Source organism: Pan paniscus, chromosome 1, assembly GCF_029289425.2.
Source record: "Pan paniscus chromosome 1, NHGRI_mPanPan1-v2.0_pri, whole genome shotgun sequence".
In the NCBI taxonomy this organism is placed as follows: Eukaryota; Metazoa; Chordata; class Mammalia; order Primates; family Hominidae; genus Pan; species Pan paniscus.
This window is the reverse complement of record NC_073249.2, coordinates 112,583,759-112,596,298: the sequence shown is the minus strand read 5'-3', so window position 1 is coordinate 112,596,298 and position 12,540 is coordinate 112,583,759. Positions and strand designations below refer to the sequence as shown.

At 37.7% G+C, this 12,540-nt stretch overlaps 1 protein-coding gene across 3 annotated transcripts in view; it reads left to right on the top strand.

The window, feature by feature from the left end:
- The window catches only part of NOTCH2 (notch receptor 2), a 225,644-nt gene that overhangs the window by 120,024 nt on the left and 93,080 nt on the right, over positions 1–12,540 (top strand). For 2 of the 3 annotated variants that reach the window (XM_063606272.1, XM_055102533.3), the window contains exons 15-19: positions 1,959–2,072; positions 3,651–3,770; positions 4,211–4,363; positions 11,032–11,260; positions 12,030–12,231. The exons of the other annotated variant lie outside the window; for it this stretch is intronic. In XM_063606272.1, coding sequence (XP_063462342.1) covers positions 1,959–2,072; positions 3,651–3,770; positions 4,211–4,363; positions 11,032–11,260; positions 12,030–12,231 — 818 coding nt within the window. The remainder of the gene's footprint in view (positions 1–1,958; positions 2,073–3,650; positions 3,771–4,210; positions 4,364–11,031; positions 11,261–12,029; positions 12,232–12,540) is intronic. 3 annotated transcript variants of the gene reach the window in all.

The following is a 12,540-nucleotide window of genomic DNA, read 5'->3' as shown; positions in this document are numbered from 1 at the left end:
TATTTAGTCATCTTTGGTCTACACCGGAGGTCCTCAACCCTCAGGCTACAGATCAGTACCTGTGTGTGGCCTGTTAGGAACCAGGCCACACAGCACGAGGTGAGCAGCCAGTGAGGGAGCAAAGCTTCATCTGTATTTATAGCCACTCCCCGTCACTCACATTACCGCCTGAGCTCTGTCTCTGTCAGATCAGTGGTGGCCTTAGATTCTCATAGGACTGCGAACTCTATTGTGAACTCCACATGTGAAGGATGTAGATTGTGCGCTCCTTATAAGAATCTAGTGCCTGATGATCTGTCACTGTCTCCCATCACCTCCAGATGGGACTGTCTAGTGGCAGGAAAACAAGCTCAGGGCGCCCACCAATTCTACATTATAGTGAGTTGTAAAACTACTTCATTGTATATTACAGTGTAATATTATAATAATAAAAGTAAAGTGCACAATAAATGGGATGTGCTTGAATCATCATCCTAAAATCATCCCCCCAACCCCGGATCATGGAAAAATTGTCTTCCACGAAACCAATCCCTGGTGCCAAAAATGCTGGGGGACTGCTGGCCTACCCAACAAATGGATAGTCATGGGAATTGTGTAAAATCTGCTTCTGAGTTATCACTGTTGTATTTCTACCATCAGTTTTCTCTTGGAAACTCACAAAAGAGAGCCGTGTGGGTAAATCATTATATTTGCACTCATCTGTCTATTTATTCATTGATTTCCTCACTCAAATATTGTGCTGTGCTATTGTGATACATCAGCATGTTTTAGAGCCGCTTTATTTGATTACTTGAAACATTTCTGAGACCGTATTTCAGCCATTAATTTTCTGATATATTGTATTACATTGGCAAAGAAACTTGTAGATTTCAAAACCCTTTTATTTCTTTATCTTCTGAGACTTGCTTATCAGTGAACAAAATAAAATTCAAAAGGTAAAATCCCAAATTATATGCCCAGTGGGCAGCAGAATACTCCTTGAACCCATACCTCTGCATTCCTAGACCATGTTTTCTTTTCCACAGTGCCATAGTTTCTCTATTTTAAGGCTCTGTGCCAGGCCCTATTGGAGATGCAAAGGTGTGCAGTATTTGGGTACTGTGCTATCTCCACTAATCTTTTATTCCTTTTATCCTTTTCTTAGTGGGAGAAGGTTTCATGTCTTGAATCAGGAGAAAACAGCTTTGTAACTTCAGGAAGTATCACATGGGTGGTAGACATGGTGCCTATGAAAAAATGGGCATAAACCAGAGGCTTTGATTAATGTATTCAAAAACATCATCCCTTTTCCTGACCAGAAATGTTATATACTAAGAGCTTATGTTTATCATGCAACAAGCTATTGGCTGGGTGCGATGGCTCACACCTGTAATCCCAGCATTTTGGGAGGGTGAGGTGGGAGGATCACTTGGCCACAGAAATTGGAGACCAGCCTAGGCAACATAACGAGACCTCATCTCTACAAGAAATTTAAAAAATCAAGTGGGCATGATGGCATGCACCTGTGGTTCTAGCTACTCAGGAGGCTGAGGTGGGGGGATTGCTGAGCCCGAGAGGTCGAGGCTGCAGTGAGCCATGATTACACAACTGCACTCCAGCCTGAATGACAAGAGTGAGACCCCCTGTCTCAAAAATAAATAAATAATAAATAGATCCTGCAACAAGCTTTTGAACCAAGAACTTCATTATTGAGAAGTTATTTGTAGTTGGAGGGGCATTAGGCTTTCAGACCATTAGAATAGACTGTTTTTCCATTCATCTTTTCAACTAATTGCTGTCATTTATTGACTGTATTTCAGGGACATGGGGCTGAAATGAATGAACAGGTATTTCAGTGGCCTGAAGAAATGAATGCAATTTCTGATGTTTTCAGTTTTTACCCCTAAAGAGAATTGGTTAGAAATTGATGAGGCTGTCAGAAAGTTTTACTGTTTTTGATTTTTTCCTTTTGTCTACAGGCTATAACTGCCAGGTGAATATTGATGAATGTGCCTCAAATCCATGCCTGAACCAAGGAACCTGCTTTGATGACATAAGTGGCTACACTTGCCACTGTGTGCTGCCATACACAGGTGGGTCCTGGAGGTACCAGCAGGGACCAGAGGGGATACTTGACCTTGCTTTGTCAGTGCCTGAGTCTCAGTGCCCAGGTCTGTGGGGCTGTAATGCTCCTCCGAGGGCTCACTCCTCAGTTGTCCTTCCTGCCTTTACTGACTGGATCTTGAGCTTTGAGGAAACATTGTGGCCTCCTAAGATGCAAGTGGTGGACAGTCATTTGCCTACATTGTACTTTAGTATTTGAAAGAAAATTTTTTTTAAGTGTATGTGGCTGGAACCAGGCACATAGATGATGGTTGTCTATCATTTGAATGTTTCCAGGACATTAGCTATTTGTCTTAGTTTCAATAATACAGCCACCACTTATTGGTAATTTACTATGTGCCAGACACTTTTTGTACTTTGGATTATTTAATGTATTCCTCAATAATTCTACAATGTAGAAGTTCCTATTGCCATTTTACACATGAGGAGGCTGAGGCAAAGGGAGCTTGCTTGCTCAAGGTCATATAGGTAAGTAGTACATCTAGGATTTACCTGTAGGTCTCTTTGAATCTGAAGCTTTTCCTCTTAATGGCCTTTTTACTTCCCACATTCAGTACCGCTACATCTCACTCAGAGGTGTCACCCCTTCGATGGCTGTTACAACTGAGAAGACGTGAGTGTGACTGCATGTCACATAGCTGTTCTTTGTTTCAGTTGTTATGTTTGGAGTGTGCTTGGGACATTTATTCTTTGTTTTCTACTGGCTTATTATCACCTTCTTGTGATTGGTTATATTTCTATGGCTTGTTTCTCATTCAGAGGGAACAAAACACAAACATAGACAATAACTTTGCCTGTTTCATCAGGTTGCGGCATGCAGTCAGGAGCATGGCTGAGTTATTACTTCCCTGGAGTCTTGAGCTGTTAATAGCAGCTGTTAATAGTGACTCTAAGTTGTGCAGAGTAGCAGAATAGCCATAGCATGACTGTGTTACCTGAAAGACTTGATAGCACATTGTTACTTTTTCCCCTCTAGAAGAAATAGTAGGCCAGGCACGGTGGCTCACCCTGTAATCCCAGCACTTTGGGAGGCCGAGGCAGGCAGATCACGAGGTCAGGAGATCACAGCCATCCTGGCTAACATGGTGAAACCCCGTCTCTACTAAAAATATAAAAAATTAGCCAGGCGTGGTGGTGGGTGCCTGTAGTCCCAGCTACTCGGGAGGCGGAGGCAGGAGAATGGCATGAACCTGGGAGGTGGAGGTTGCAGTGAGCCGAGATCGCATCACTGCACTGCAGCCTGAGAGTCAGAGTGAGACTCCGTCTCAAAAAAAAAAAAAAAAAGAAATAGTAGTGTAGGGAAACTACATTTAACAGGCCTAGTTCATAAAATCACAGTTGTAGGAGGTCCCTAACTATCTTGCCCAAGGTTACACAGTTAACAATATCAGAGCCAATGCTGGAAAGATCATGGGCTTCTCCATTTTCAAAGCCTCTTAATCAGGACTTTTGACTTGAATTCGGAGAACATCCTTGGGATACAACTTGGGAAAATTTTCGTTTTCTTACCTGTTTATCTGTCATAAACTCTGTCATTTACTTTCCAGGCAAGAATTGTCAGACAGTATTGGCTCCCTGTTCCCCAAACCCTTGTGAGAATGCTGCTGTTTGCAAAGAGTCACCAAATTTTGAGAGTTATACTTGCTTGTGTGCTCCTGGCTGGCAAGGTAAGAACGTGGGTGTGGAGAAGCCAAGAACATGCATTCTGACTTTAAACAAAGTGGTCAGGTTATCAGATCATATGGAAGGCCCTGCTGGTCTTATGAGGCCTGTCCATCTTGTCAAGAGCACACAGGTTTTGCACTGGAGCTGCTACTTGAAATGGCTTAGAAAGCCTTTCCATTGTCCTTGTCTTCGGGGCCCCCTAGCGGCTGGAAGGCTGCAACCCAAGCCTCACAAGCCATGATGTTCGTTCTTCAGGGAGTTTAAGCACCTTGGCAGCAACTTCCTAGGCCACAGAAGTCTTCCTGGAACTTCCTAAAGCAGGGGGCCAACCAGTTTGTCTGTGGAATCGCTCCATGCACCCCAACTAAGCTCAGGTCCTGCGTAGATTTTTGTGGGAATCAGCTTCCAAGGACTAGGTCATTTATTGGCCCTGTGTTCCTAGGTCAGCGGTGTACCATTGACATTGACGAGTGTATCTCCAAGCCCTGCATGAACCATGGTCTCTGCCATAACACCCAGGGCAGCTACATGTGTGAATGTCCACCAGGCTTCAGTGGTATGGACTGTGAGGAGGACATTGATGACTGCCTTGCCAGTGAGTATGCCAGTCAGCTCTTAAGCCCCCAGAGGAGAGGAAAACACACAGGGAGCAGAGGAGAGCCCAGTGGAGGCTGCCGCCTTTCATGCCTGACATTGGGCATACCGGTCATTTATCCAGCATATTTAACAGTAGTGTTTTAACTCTTTCTTTTGAAGCTAGTGTCCTTGGGAGTTGAGGCAGTGGAATATATTTTAAGCATTCCCTTTAATTTGTGAACATTGAAAATGTGAGGACAATGCTATGATAGTGTTTTTTAAAAAACAGATTTATTGAGGTATAATTAAGGTACATTAAACTGCAAATATTTTCAGTGTACAATTTGGCACATTTTGACATATAGTAAGTGAAACTATCACCCAAAATAATAAACATATTTGTCACCCTAAAACTATCTTCATCCCATTGCAATTTAACCTTCTCTCTTTCTTGCCTGTGGAGTCACAGTTTTACCTTCTGTCACTATAGATTATTAGTTGGCAGTTTTTATCATTTTATATAAATGCAGTTAGATAAGCATAAGTCAGGAGAGGTTCTGACTTGTTTTAATGAACATAGTATTTGAGATCCGTTCATGTTGTTTATATCAATAGTACATTCTAGTTTATTGTTCTGCAGTATTCCATTGTATGGACATATTACAGTTCATTGGTTGATGGCCATTTGGGTGTTTTCCAATTTGGGGATATTACAAATGAAGTTGCTATGAATGAGTCTTTGTGTGGACATATGGTTTTAGTTCTCTTGAGTAAATACCTAGGAGTAGAATCGGTGAATCATGTGGTAAGTGTATGTTTCACTTTTTAAGAAATTGCCAGAATGTTTTCCAAGGTGGTTGTACTATTTTCATTCTCACCAGAATTGTATGAAAGTTCTATTTGAACCATATGCTCACAAACTCTTGGTGATATCATTTAAATTTAGCTCTTCTAGTGGGTGTAGAGTGGTATTTCATTGTGATTTTAATTTGTATTATTCTCTCTGCCAATGATGTTAAGCATCATTTCGTGTGCTTTGCCCATCTGCCTATCTTCGTTGGTGAAATGTCTATTTAAATTTTTTGCCCATTTGAAATAATTAGGTTGTCTTCTTGAGTTGAAAGAGTTCTTTGTATTTTTAAATAAGAATTCTTTGACAGGTATTTGCTTCCCAATGATTTCCCTCCAATTTATAGCTTCTCTTTTGATTTTCTTTTGAAGAGGAAAATGTTAACATTGATGAAATTCAGTGTATGCATGTTTTTCCTTTATAGTTCATGCTTCATGTATCTTGTTTAACAAATCTTCACCTAATCCAAACTTGAGGTTTATCTACTGTGGTTTCTTCTAAAAGTTGTGTAATTTTAGCTCTTACATTTTGGCCTATGATTTGTTTTGAGTTAATTTTTACATATTGTGTGACTTAAAAGTCAAGTTTAATTTTGTTTTCTTACTGTACTAAACTAACTTCTTATTAGTTGTAGGTTCGTAGGTTAGCCTCTAGATAGTTTAGATTCTTAGGATTTTCTACAGATACAATCATCCTGTCTATAAATAACCCTTATGCCTTTTAATTTCTTTTCAACCCTGTATGCCTTTTATTTATTTTAGTATTATTGTACTAAGATCTTCAATAAATACAGAATAGAAGTGGTGAGAGAAGCCTTACCTTGTTTTTGATCCTAGGGGAAAAGTATGTAGTCTTTTACCATTAAGTGAGATGTTACCTATAGGTTTTCATAAAGGCCCTTTATCAAATTGAGAGACCTTGTACTTCTGGTTTTTAAGAGGTCTTTTTGTATTTTTATAATGAATGAATGTTGATTTTTTGGTGTGCAATTGATTTCTCTACATCTGTTGACATGGTGATATTATTTTTTGGTCTTTTAATGTAAGTAAATTGTCATCAACTTTATTTAACATTTTGCAAATGTTAAAAGCTAATCTTAAATTTATGGGCTATATTCCACTTGGTCATTATGTGTTATTCCTTTTATGTATTATTGGATTTGATTTGCCAAAATGTTGTTAAGGATTTCTATATCTGTGTTCATGAAGGATATTGTTCTCCAGGTTTCTTGGACTACCATTGTCTGGTTGTGATAGGAGGGCAATGCTGTCCTCATAGAACATATCAGGAAGTGTTTCTTTCTACTTTCTGGGAGAGTTTGTGTAGAACTGGTGTGTTTTCTTCCAAATATATAGACATGGAACCTTCTTTCTGGGAAAGTTTTTAACTACAAGTTTGGTTTTCCTAGTACATATAGTGCCATATGGGCTATCTGTTTTTAATTGAGCTTTGGTAATATCTGTCTTTCAAAGAATTAGTCCAATTCACCTGTTTTGTCAAATTTGTTGACATAACATCAATTTGTTTTATAACATTTCCTTACTGTGCTTTAATAGTCTATTAGATCTGTGATGGTTTCCTTCTCTTGTTTCTACTATTGGTAATTTGTCTCTTCTTTCTTTGAAAGGGAAGAATGTCTGTTTTGCAGATTTTTTTCATACAGTGTTCTATAAATGTTATTAATTCAAATTGGATAGGGTAGTGTTATTCAGGTCTTTTATGTCCTCTATGACTTTCTGTCTACTTATTATTCATAGAATATGATAAGGAGGCTTTCTGTTTACTTCTTATTCAAGAGTATTGAAATCTTTTACTATCATTGTATATTCATCTGTTTCTCTAGTAATTCTATTTGTTTTGGCTTAATGAATTTTGAAACTCTAATCTTAAGTGCATAAACATTTAGGGTTCTTATGTCCTTTTGAGGAATTGACCCATTTATCATTTTGAAATGGCCTTTTTAAACTCGTCATATTTCTGTCTCTGAAGTCTACTTTGCCTGATACTGATATAGCTACTCTAGCTTTTTTTTATTATTAGAGTGTGTTTACTTCTGGCCTGTTTCTCTAAAATGAGTTTCTTGTAGAGAGCGTATATTGGGTCTTGTCTTTTTTTCTCCAGTATGATGGTATCTATCTTTTAATTCAGGTATTTAGACTGTTTAAATTTAATGTAGTTTTTATATGGCTGGCTTCAAAATATGCCATCTTGCTGTTTGCTTTATCTTTGTTCTTTCTGTGTATTGTTTCCATTTTCCTTTTTCTGACATCTTTTGAAATAATTGAGTATTTTTATGATTACATTTTATCTACATACATAAATTTCAAAACTTTATCTATATTCACTACCATATTGGTTACATATTTTTTAGTAGTTATTGTAGGGATTACTGGTGTGCAGCTTTAACTTATTATAATGTACCTTCAATCGTACCACTTCATATAGAGGAGAAGAGCTGTACACTCACATTTACATTCCTCCTGGCCTCTCTTCTATTGTTGTTATAAAATGTATGTAGCATTAAACCCATCAAATATGTAATTAAAAGGTCAATTTTTTTCAAGATATTTGAAAAATAATTTAAAAGTCTTTAAGTTACCTATGTATTTTCAAGTCTTGTTGGTCTTTATTCTTTTATGTAGATTTGTGTTTCCATCAGGTATCATTTTCCTTCTGTCTGAAAAAATCCCTTGAATATTTTGTGTAGTCTTTGTCTCCTGGTGATGAAGTCTTTCTGTTTTTGTGTGTCAGAAAGGTTTTTATTTTGCTTTAGTTTTCAAAGATATTTTCACAGGGAGGAGAATTCTAAATTGACTTTCTCTTTCAGCACTTTAAAGCTATCCTATTATCTTCTACCTTGCATTATTTCTGAGGAGAAATCTGCTGTTATTCCACAATTCTTTTATCTGTTCCTTTATATATAATTCTCTCTCCTGTGGCTGCTTTTAAGATATCCTCTTTCCACTGATTTTTACCAAGTTGATTATAATGCCTGTTGGTGTGGTGGCCTTTTTTTTTTTTTTTTTTTTTTTTTTTTTTTTTTTTTTTTTTTTTTTAAGACAGAGTCTCGCTCTGTCGCCCAGGCTGGAGTGCAGTGGCGTGAACTTGGCTCAATGCAAGCTCCGCCTCCTGGGTTTGCGCCATTCTTCTGCCTCAGCCTGCCGAGTAGCTGGGACTACAGGTGCCCGCCACCACGCCCAGCTGATTTTTTGTATTTTTAGTAGAGATGGGGTTTCACCGTGTTAGCCAGGGTGGTCTTGATCTCCTGATCTTGTTATCCGTTCACCTGGACCTCCCAAAGTGCTGGGATTACAGCGTGAGCCACCATGCCTAGCCTGGTGTAGTGTTCTTTATGTTTCTTCTGTTTGGAGTTTACTGATATTTTTGGTTATGGGTCCAAGTCTGGAAAATATTTTAACCATTATTTGGTAAATATTTAGCCATTATTTTTTTCAAAAGTTTTTGCGTCTCCCTTTTATAATGTTCATTATGCATTTATTAGGCTGCAAGGTTGATTTATTTATTTTTCAGTGTTTTTTCCACTTAGTGTTTTATTTTGGATTATTTTACTATTTGAAGTTATCTTGTTATACTTTCAAGTTTACTAATTGTTTCCTCTATAGTTTCTCGTTTACTGTTAATCTCATTTAGTATATTTTTTCCCTCAGATATTATGTTTTTATATGTGGAAGTTTAATTCAAGTCTTTCTTTTAACGTTACCTCCCTCTTTGTCATGTTCATGCTTTTATTTCCTTCTTGAATATATTGAGTATCGTTGTTTTCTAGTTGATAATAATTGACCATATTTTATTGTCCTTACCTACTTTTCTACCATATGAGAAATTCCTGAGTATGTTTCTGTTCATATTTTTTCTACTCATTTTGAATGTATTTCCTGCTTCTTTGCCTGCCTGGTAATTTTTTACTGGATGCTAGACATCCATCTTACATTGTTCCATGCTGAATTTTTTTTAAAATCTTTTTTAAAAAAACATTTTTGAGCTTTGTTCAGATATTCAATTATTTGGACACAGTTCAATCCTTCAGAGTCTTACTTCAAGGTTTGTTAATTGGTTCCAAAGTAGTCTTTAGTTGAGGGCTAATATGGCTCACTACTACAACAGGGGTCCCTCAGGACTCTACTTACTGCCACGTGGTTTTTTTCATTCTTATTGAATAAACATGAGCTGTTCTCAGCCCAGTGAAACCTCTAGGGATTATTCTGCCTACTTCTTTCTGGTGGTTCTTCCCCCAGCCTTAATAGTTTTATTACATGTATGTACTGACCGATCCTTAGTTACTTGTATAGTGATTTAACTTCAAATGAGATTATCACAATGCATTAATAATGGCACCTTAATTTACAGGATATATAACTTCAGATTATCATATAGAGGCCACCATGCTAGATGCCGGCAGTGATAAGATAAATAAGTTTTAGTTTCTATTTTCATGAAGCTCATAGTCTATTAGGGAAGAAAGACATATAGACAGAGTTCAAGACCAGCCTGGCCACATGGTGAAACCTGGTCTGTACTAAAAATACAAAAATTAGCCAGGCGTGGTGGCGGGCACCTGTAATTCCAGCTACTGGGGAGGCTGATGCACGAGAATCTCTTGAACCCGGGAGGCGGAGGTTGCAGTGAGCCAAGATTGTGGCACTGCACTCCAGCCGGGGCAACAGAGTGAGACTTCATCAAAAAAAAAAAAAAAAAGACATATGGACAAATAATTTTAATGATGTATTACAAATAGTGAAAAAGTATCCAAGGCACAATTGATGGAGAACTTTAGGGAGTGAGATCAAGCTGTTTGTATTCCTTTCTCACATTAAGTAACATGTCATTCAAAATATTGAGTATTTTTAAATTTTTCTGTATGAAGTGGGACCAACAATATTTACAATGAGTTTAAAATAATTCAGTAAATTATGGATGGTGAGTTTCCTGAAAGATGCTATGGAAATTATAGTAGCTGTGTACTGTGGTTAAGAAAAACTGAAACAATTTTTACAATTGCTTTAATAGAGATTGCAGATGAGTCTTATAAGGGAATTATTTCAAGAGATGAATAAAGTATATTAAATGTTTCGCTAATAAAATAAAGGTCACATTACCCTTTAGTTTAGTATTTAGTTTTCATTTTACATGTATGACCTGTCTTTGCAATTATATTTTTAAGTTCCTTAAGAGCCATAGCTACAGCTTATTTTTCTTGTTCTGATTTGTATGGCATATAATTGTAGAGTGCCGTGGCATGACTGTAGCTTAAAATTTGTTGGTTCCTTACTATGAGTATAAAGTGTTCCAAGATCAAGCTATGTGATATTTCAATTTTTATTTAAACTGTGTTTCATAAGGCTACTGAAATCTAAAAGAGAGAGAGAAAAAGAGAGAGAGAGGAGATGGAAATGAAAGGGAGAGAGAAGATTATATAGTTAATATGCCTGGAAAAACATGAATATGTGTATTTTGTCCTCCCCCACACACTCCACAATCACATATACCTTTTGAAAATATTGATTGATATTCTGTGTATTGGGGCACATATTTGATTTCCAAATGTGTGAGGGACCAATGCAAGTTTTATGACTATTAATTTTACAAAACTGTTGGTGGTGACATAGATGAAGTTTATTCCAATTAATAAACAGGTTAAAAACTTCAAGCAAGTATTATTGAATTCATTTTCATAAATGAGGGAGTTGGCAAAATTGAATGAAAAAGTCAGAATTATGCTGCCCCCAGCATGACTTAGTTCAGGTCATTCACTTTTATGAATCTAAGATTAAATTGATGCTACTCTTCAGAGGTCTAATTCTTTTGTAATGGCTTAGATCCTTGCCAGAATGGAGGTTCCTGTGTGGATGGAGTGAATACTTTCTCCTGCCTCTGCCTTCCGGGTTTCACTGGGGATAAGTGCCAGACAGACATGAATGAGTGTCTGAGTGAACCCTGTAAGAATGGAGGGACCTGCTCTGACTACGTCAACAGTTACACTTGCAAGTGCCAGGCAGGATTTGATGGAGTCCATTGTGAGAACAACATCAATGAGTGCACTGAGAGGTGAGCAACCAGTCACTCGGGCATCAGCATCTTACGAGAGAAAGGGAGAAAGGGAAGGAAACTTCAGAGCACAATGCTAGAATTGTGGAGCAGGGATGAGGTATCCACATGGATCCCAGTCCACAGTCATCTCCTATTGCCCAGTTACTGGTTCCTGATAAACATATATAATAGAAAGTTAAAGGTCAGAGGTTGCAAAGTTTATAGGGATGGTTTATTATTTCTTGCTTAGGGAACAGAAAGAGCTATCATTTTGTTCTGTTCTTCCCTTGGCCTCTCATTCATTTCAAAAATCCAAAAATTCCAGTTTTTCTGCAGAGATTGGAATTGTTACTAGTCTTTAAGTAATTTCTGGGAGTTTTGTTTCGTTTCTTTTTATAATATTATGAGCATGTTTGTTCTATTTGTCTTTTATAAATAATCTATAGTGAATAGGACTTTTCAAATAAATTAAATTGACTTAGAGATAAAATGAAATGTGATACATGGGAAAACTACAGAAGGACTGGGTAAAACCTAGAAAACTTCATTTTCTGTAGGTATCTATAGTAAGCTCAGTCTTTTAAATACTTCTAAGCCTTTGATTATAGAAAGGAAGTGGGCACCTCAGAGCTTCTGGCACCCAATCTAGCTTGTAAGAAAGTTTAAGGGATATAGGTTGCTCAGAGGTATTTGCCTCTGTATGATCTTAGATTCCAGAAATCTTACTTTGTAGTAGTAAGTCACAGGCACCAGATACATAGCTGATGTTGCTCTGTTTGCTTCTTAGCTCCTGTTTCAATGGTGGCACATGTGTTGATGGGATTAACTCCTTCTCTTGCTTGTGCCCTGTGGGTTTCACTGGATCCTTCTGCCTCCATGAGATCAATGAATGCAGCTCTCATCCATGCCTCAATGAGGGAACGTGTGTTGATGGCCTGGGTACCTACCGCTGCAGCTGCCCCCTGGGCTACACTGGGAAAAACTGTCAGGTAATTGACTTCCTTCCCATTCACTCAGCTCCCCTAGAGCAGCTGAATATTACACCTGTTCACTTTCTAGTCTGAATAAGTTCCTTCTAAAAGAGCAAATTGTGGATCTCAGGGATGTCCCTGAGATAATCTAGGTAACTTCTTAATAACTTGCAGATTCCAAAATGGTGCTGGCAATATGATATAGATTCACAAACATAAGATCTTGAAAAGAGGCTAACCAAGAACTGCAGAAAAATACATGTGGGAAATAAACACAGATTTTTGTTTTGTGTTTTTTGTTTTGTGTTTTTTTTTTTACATTGGAAG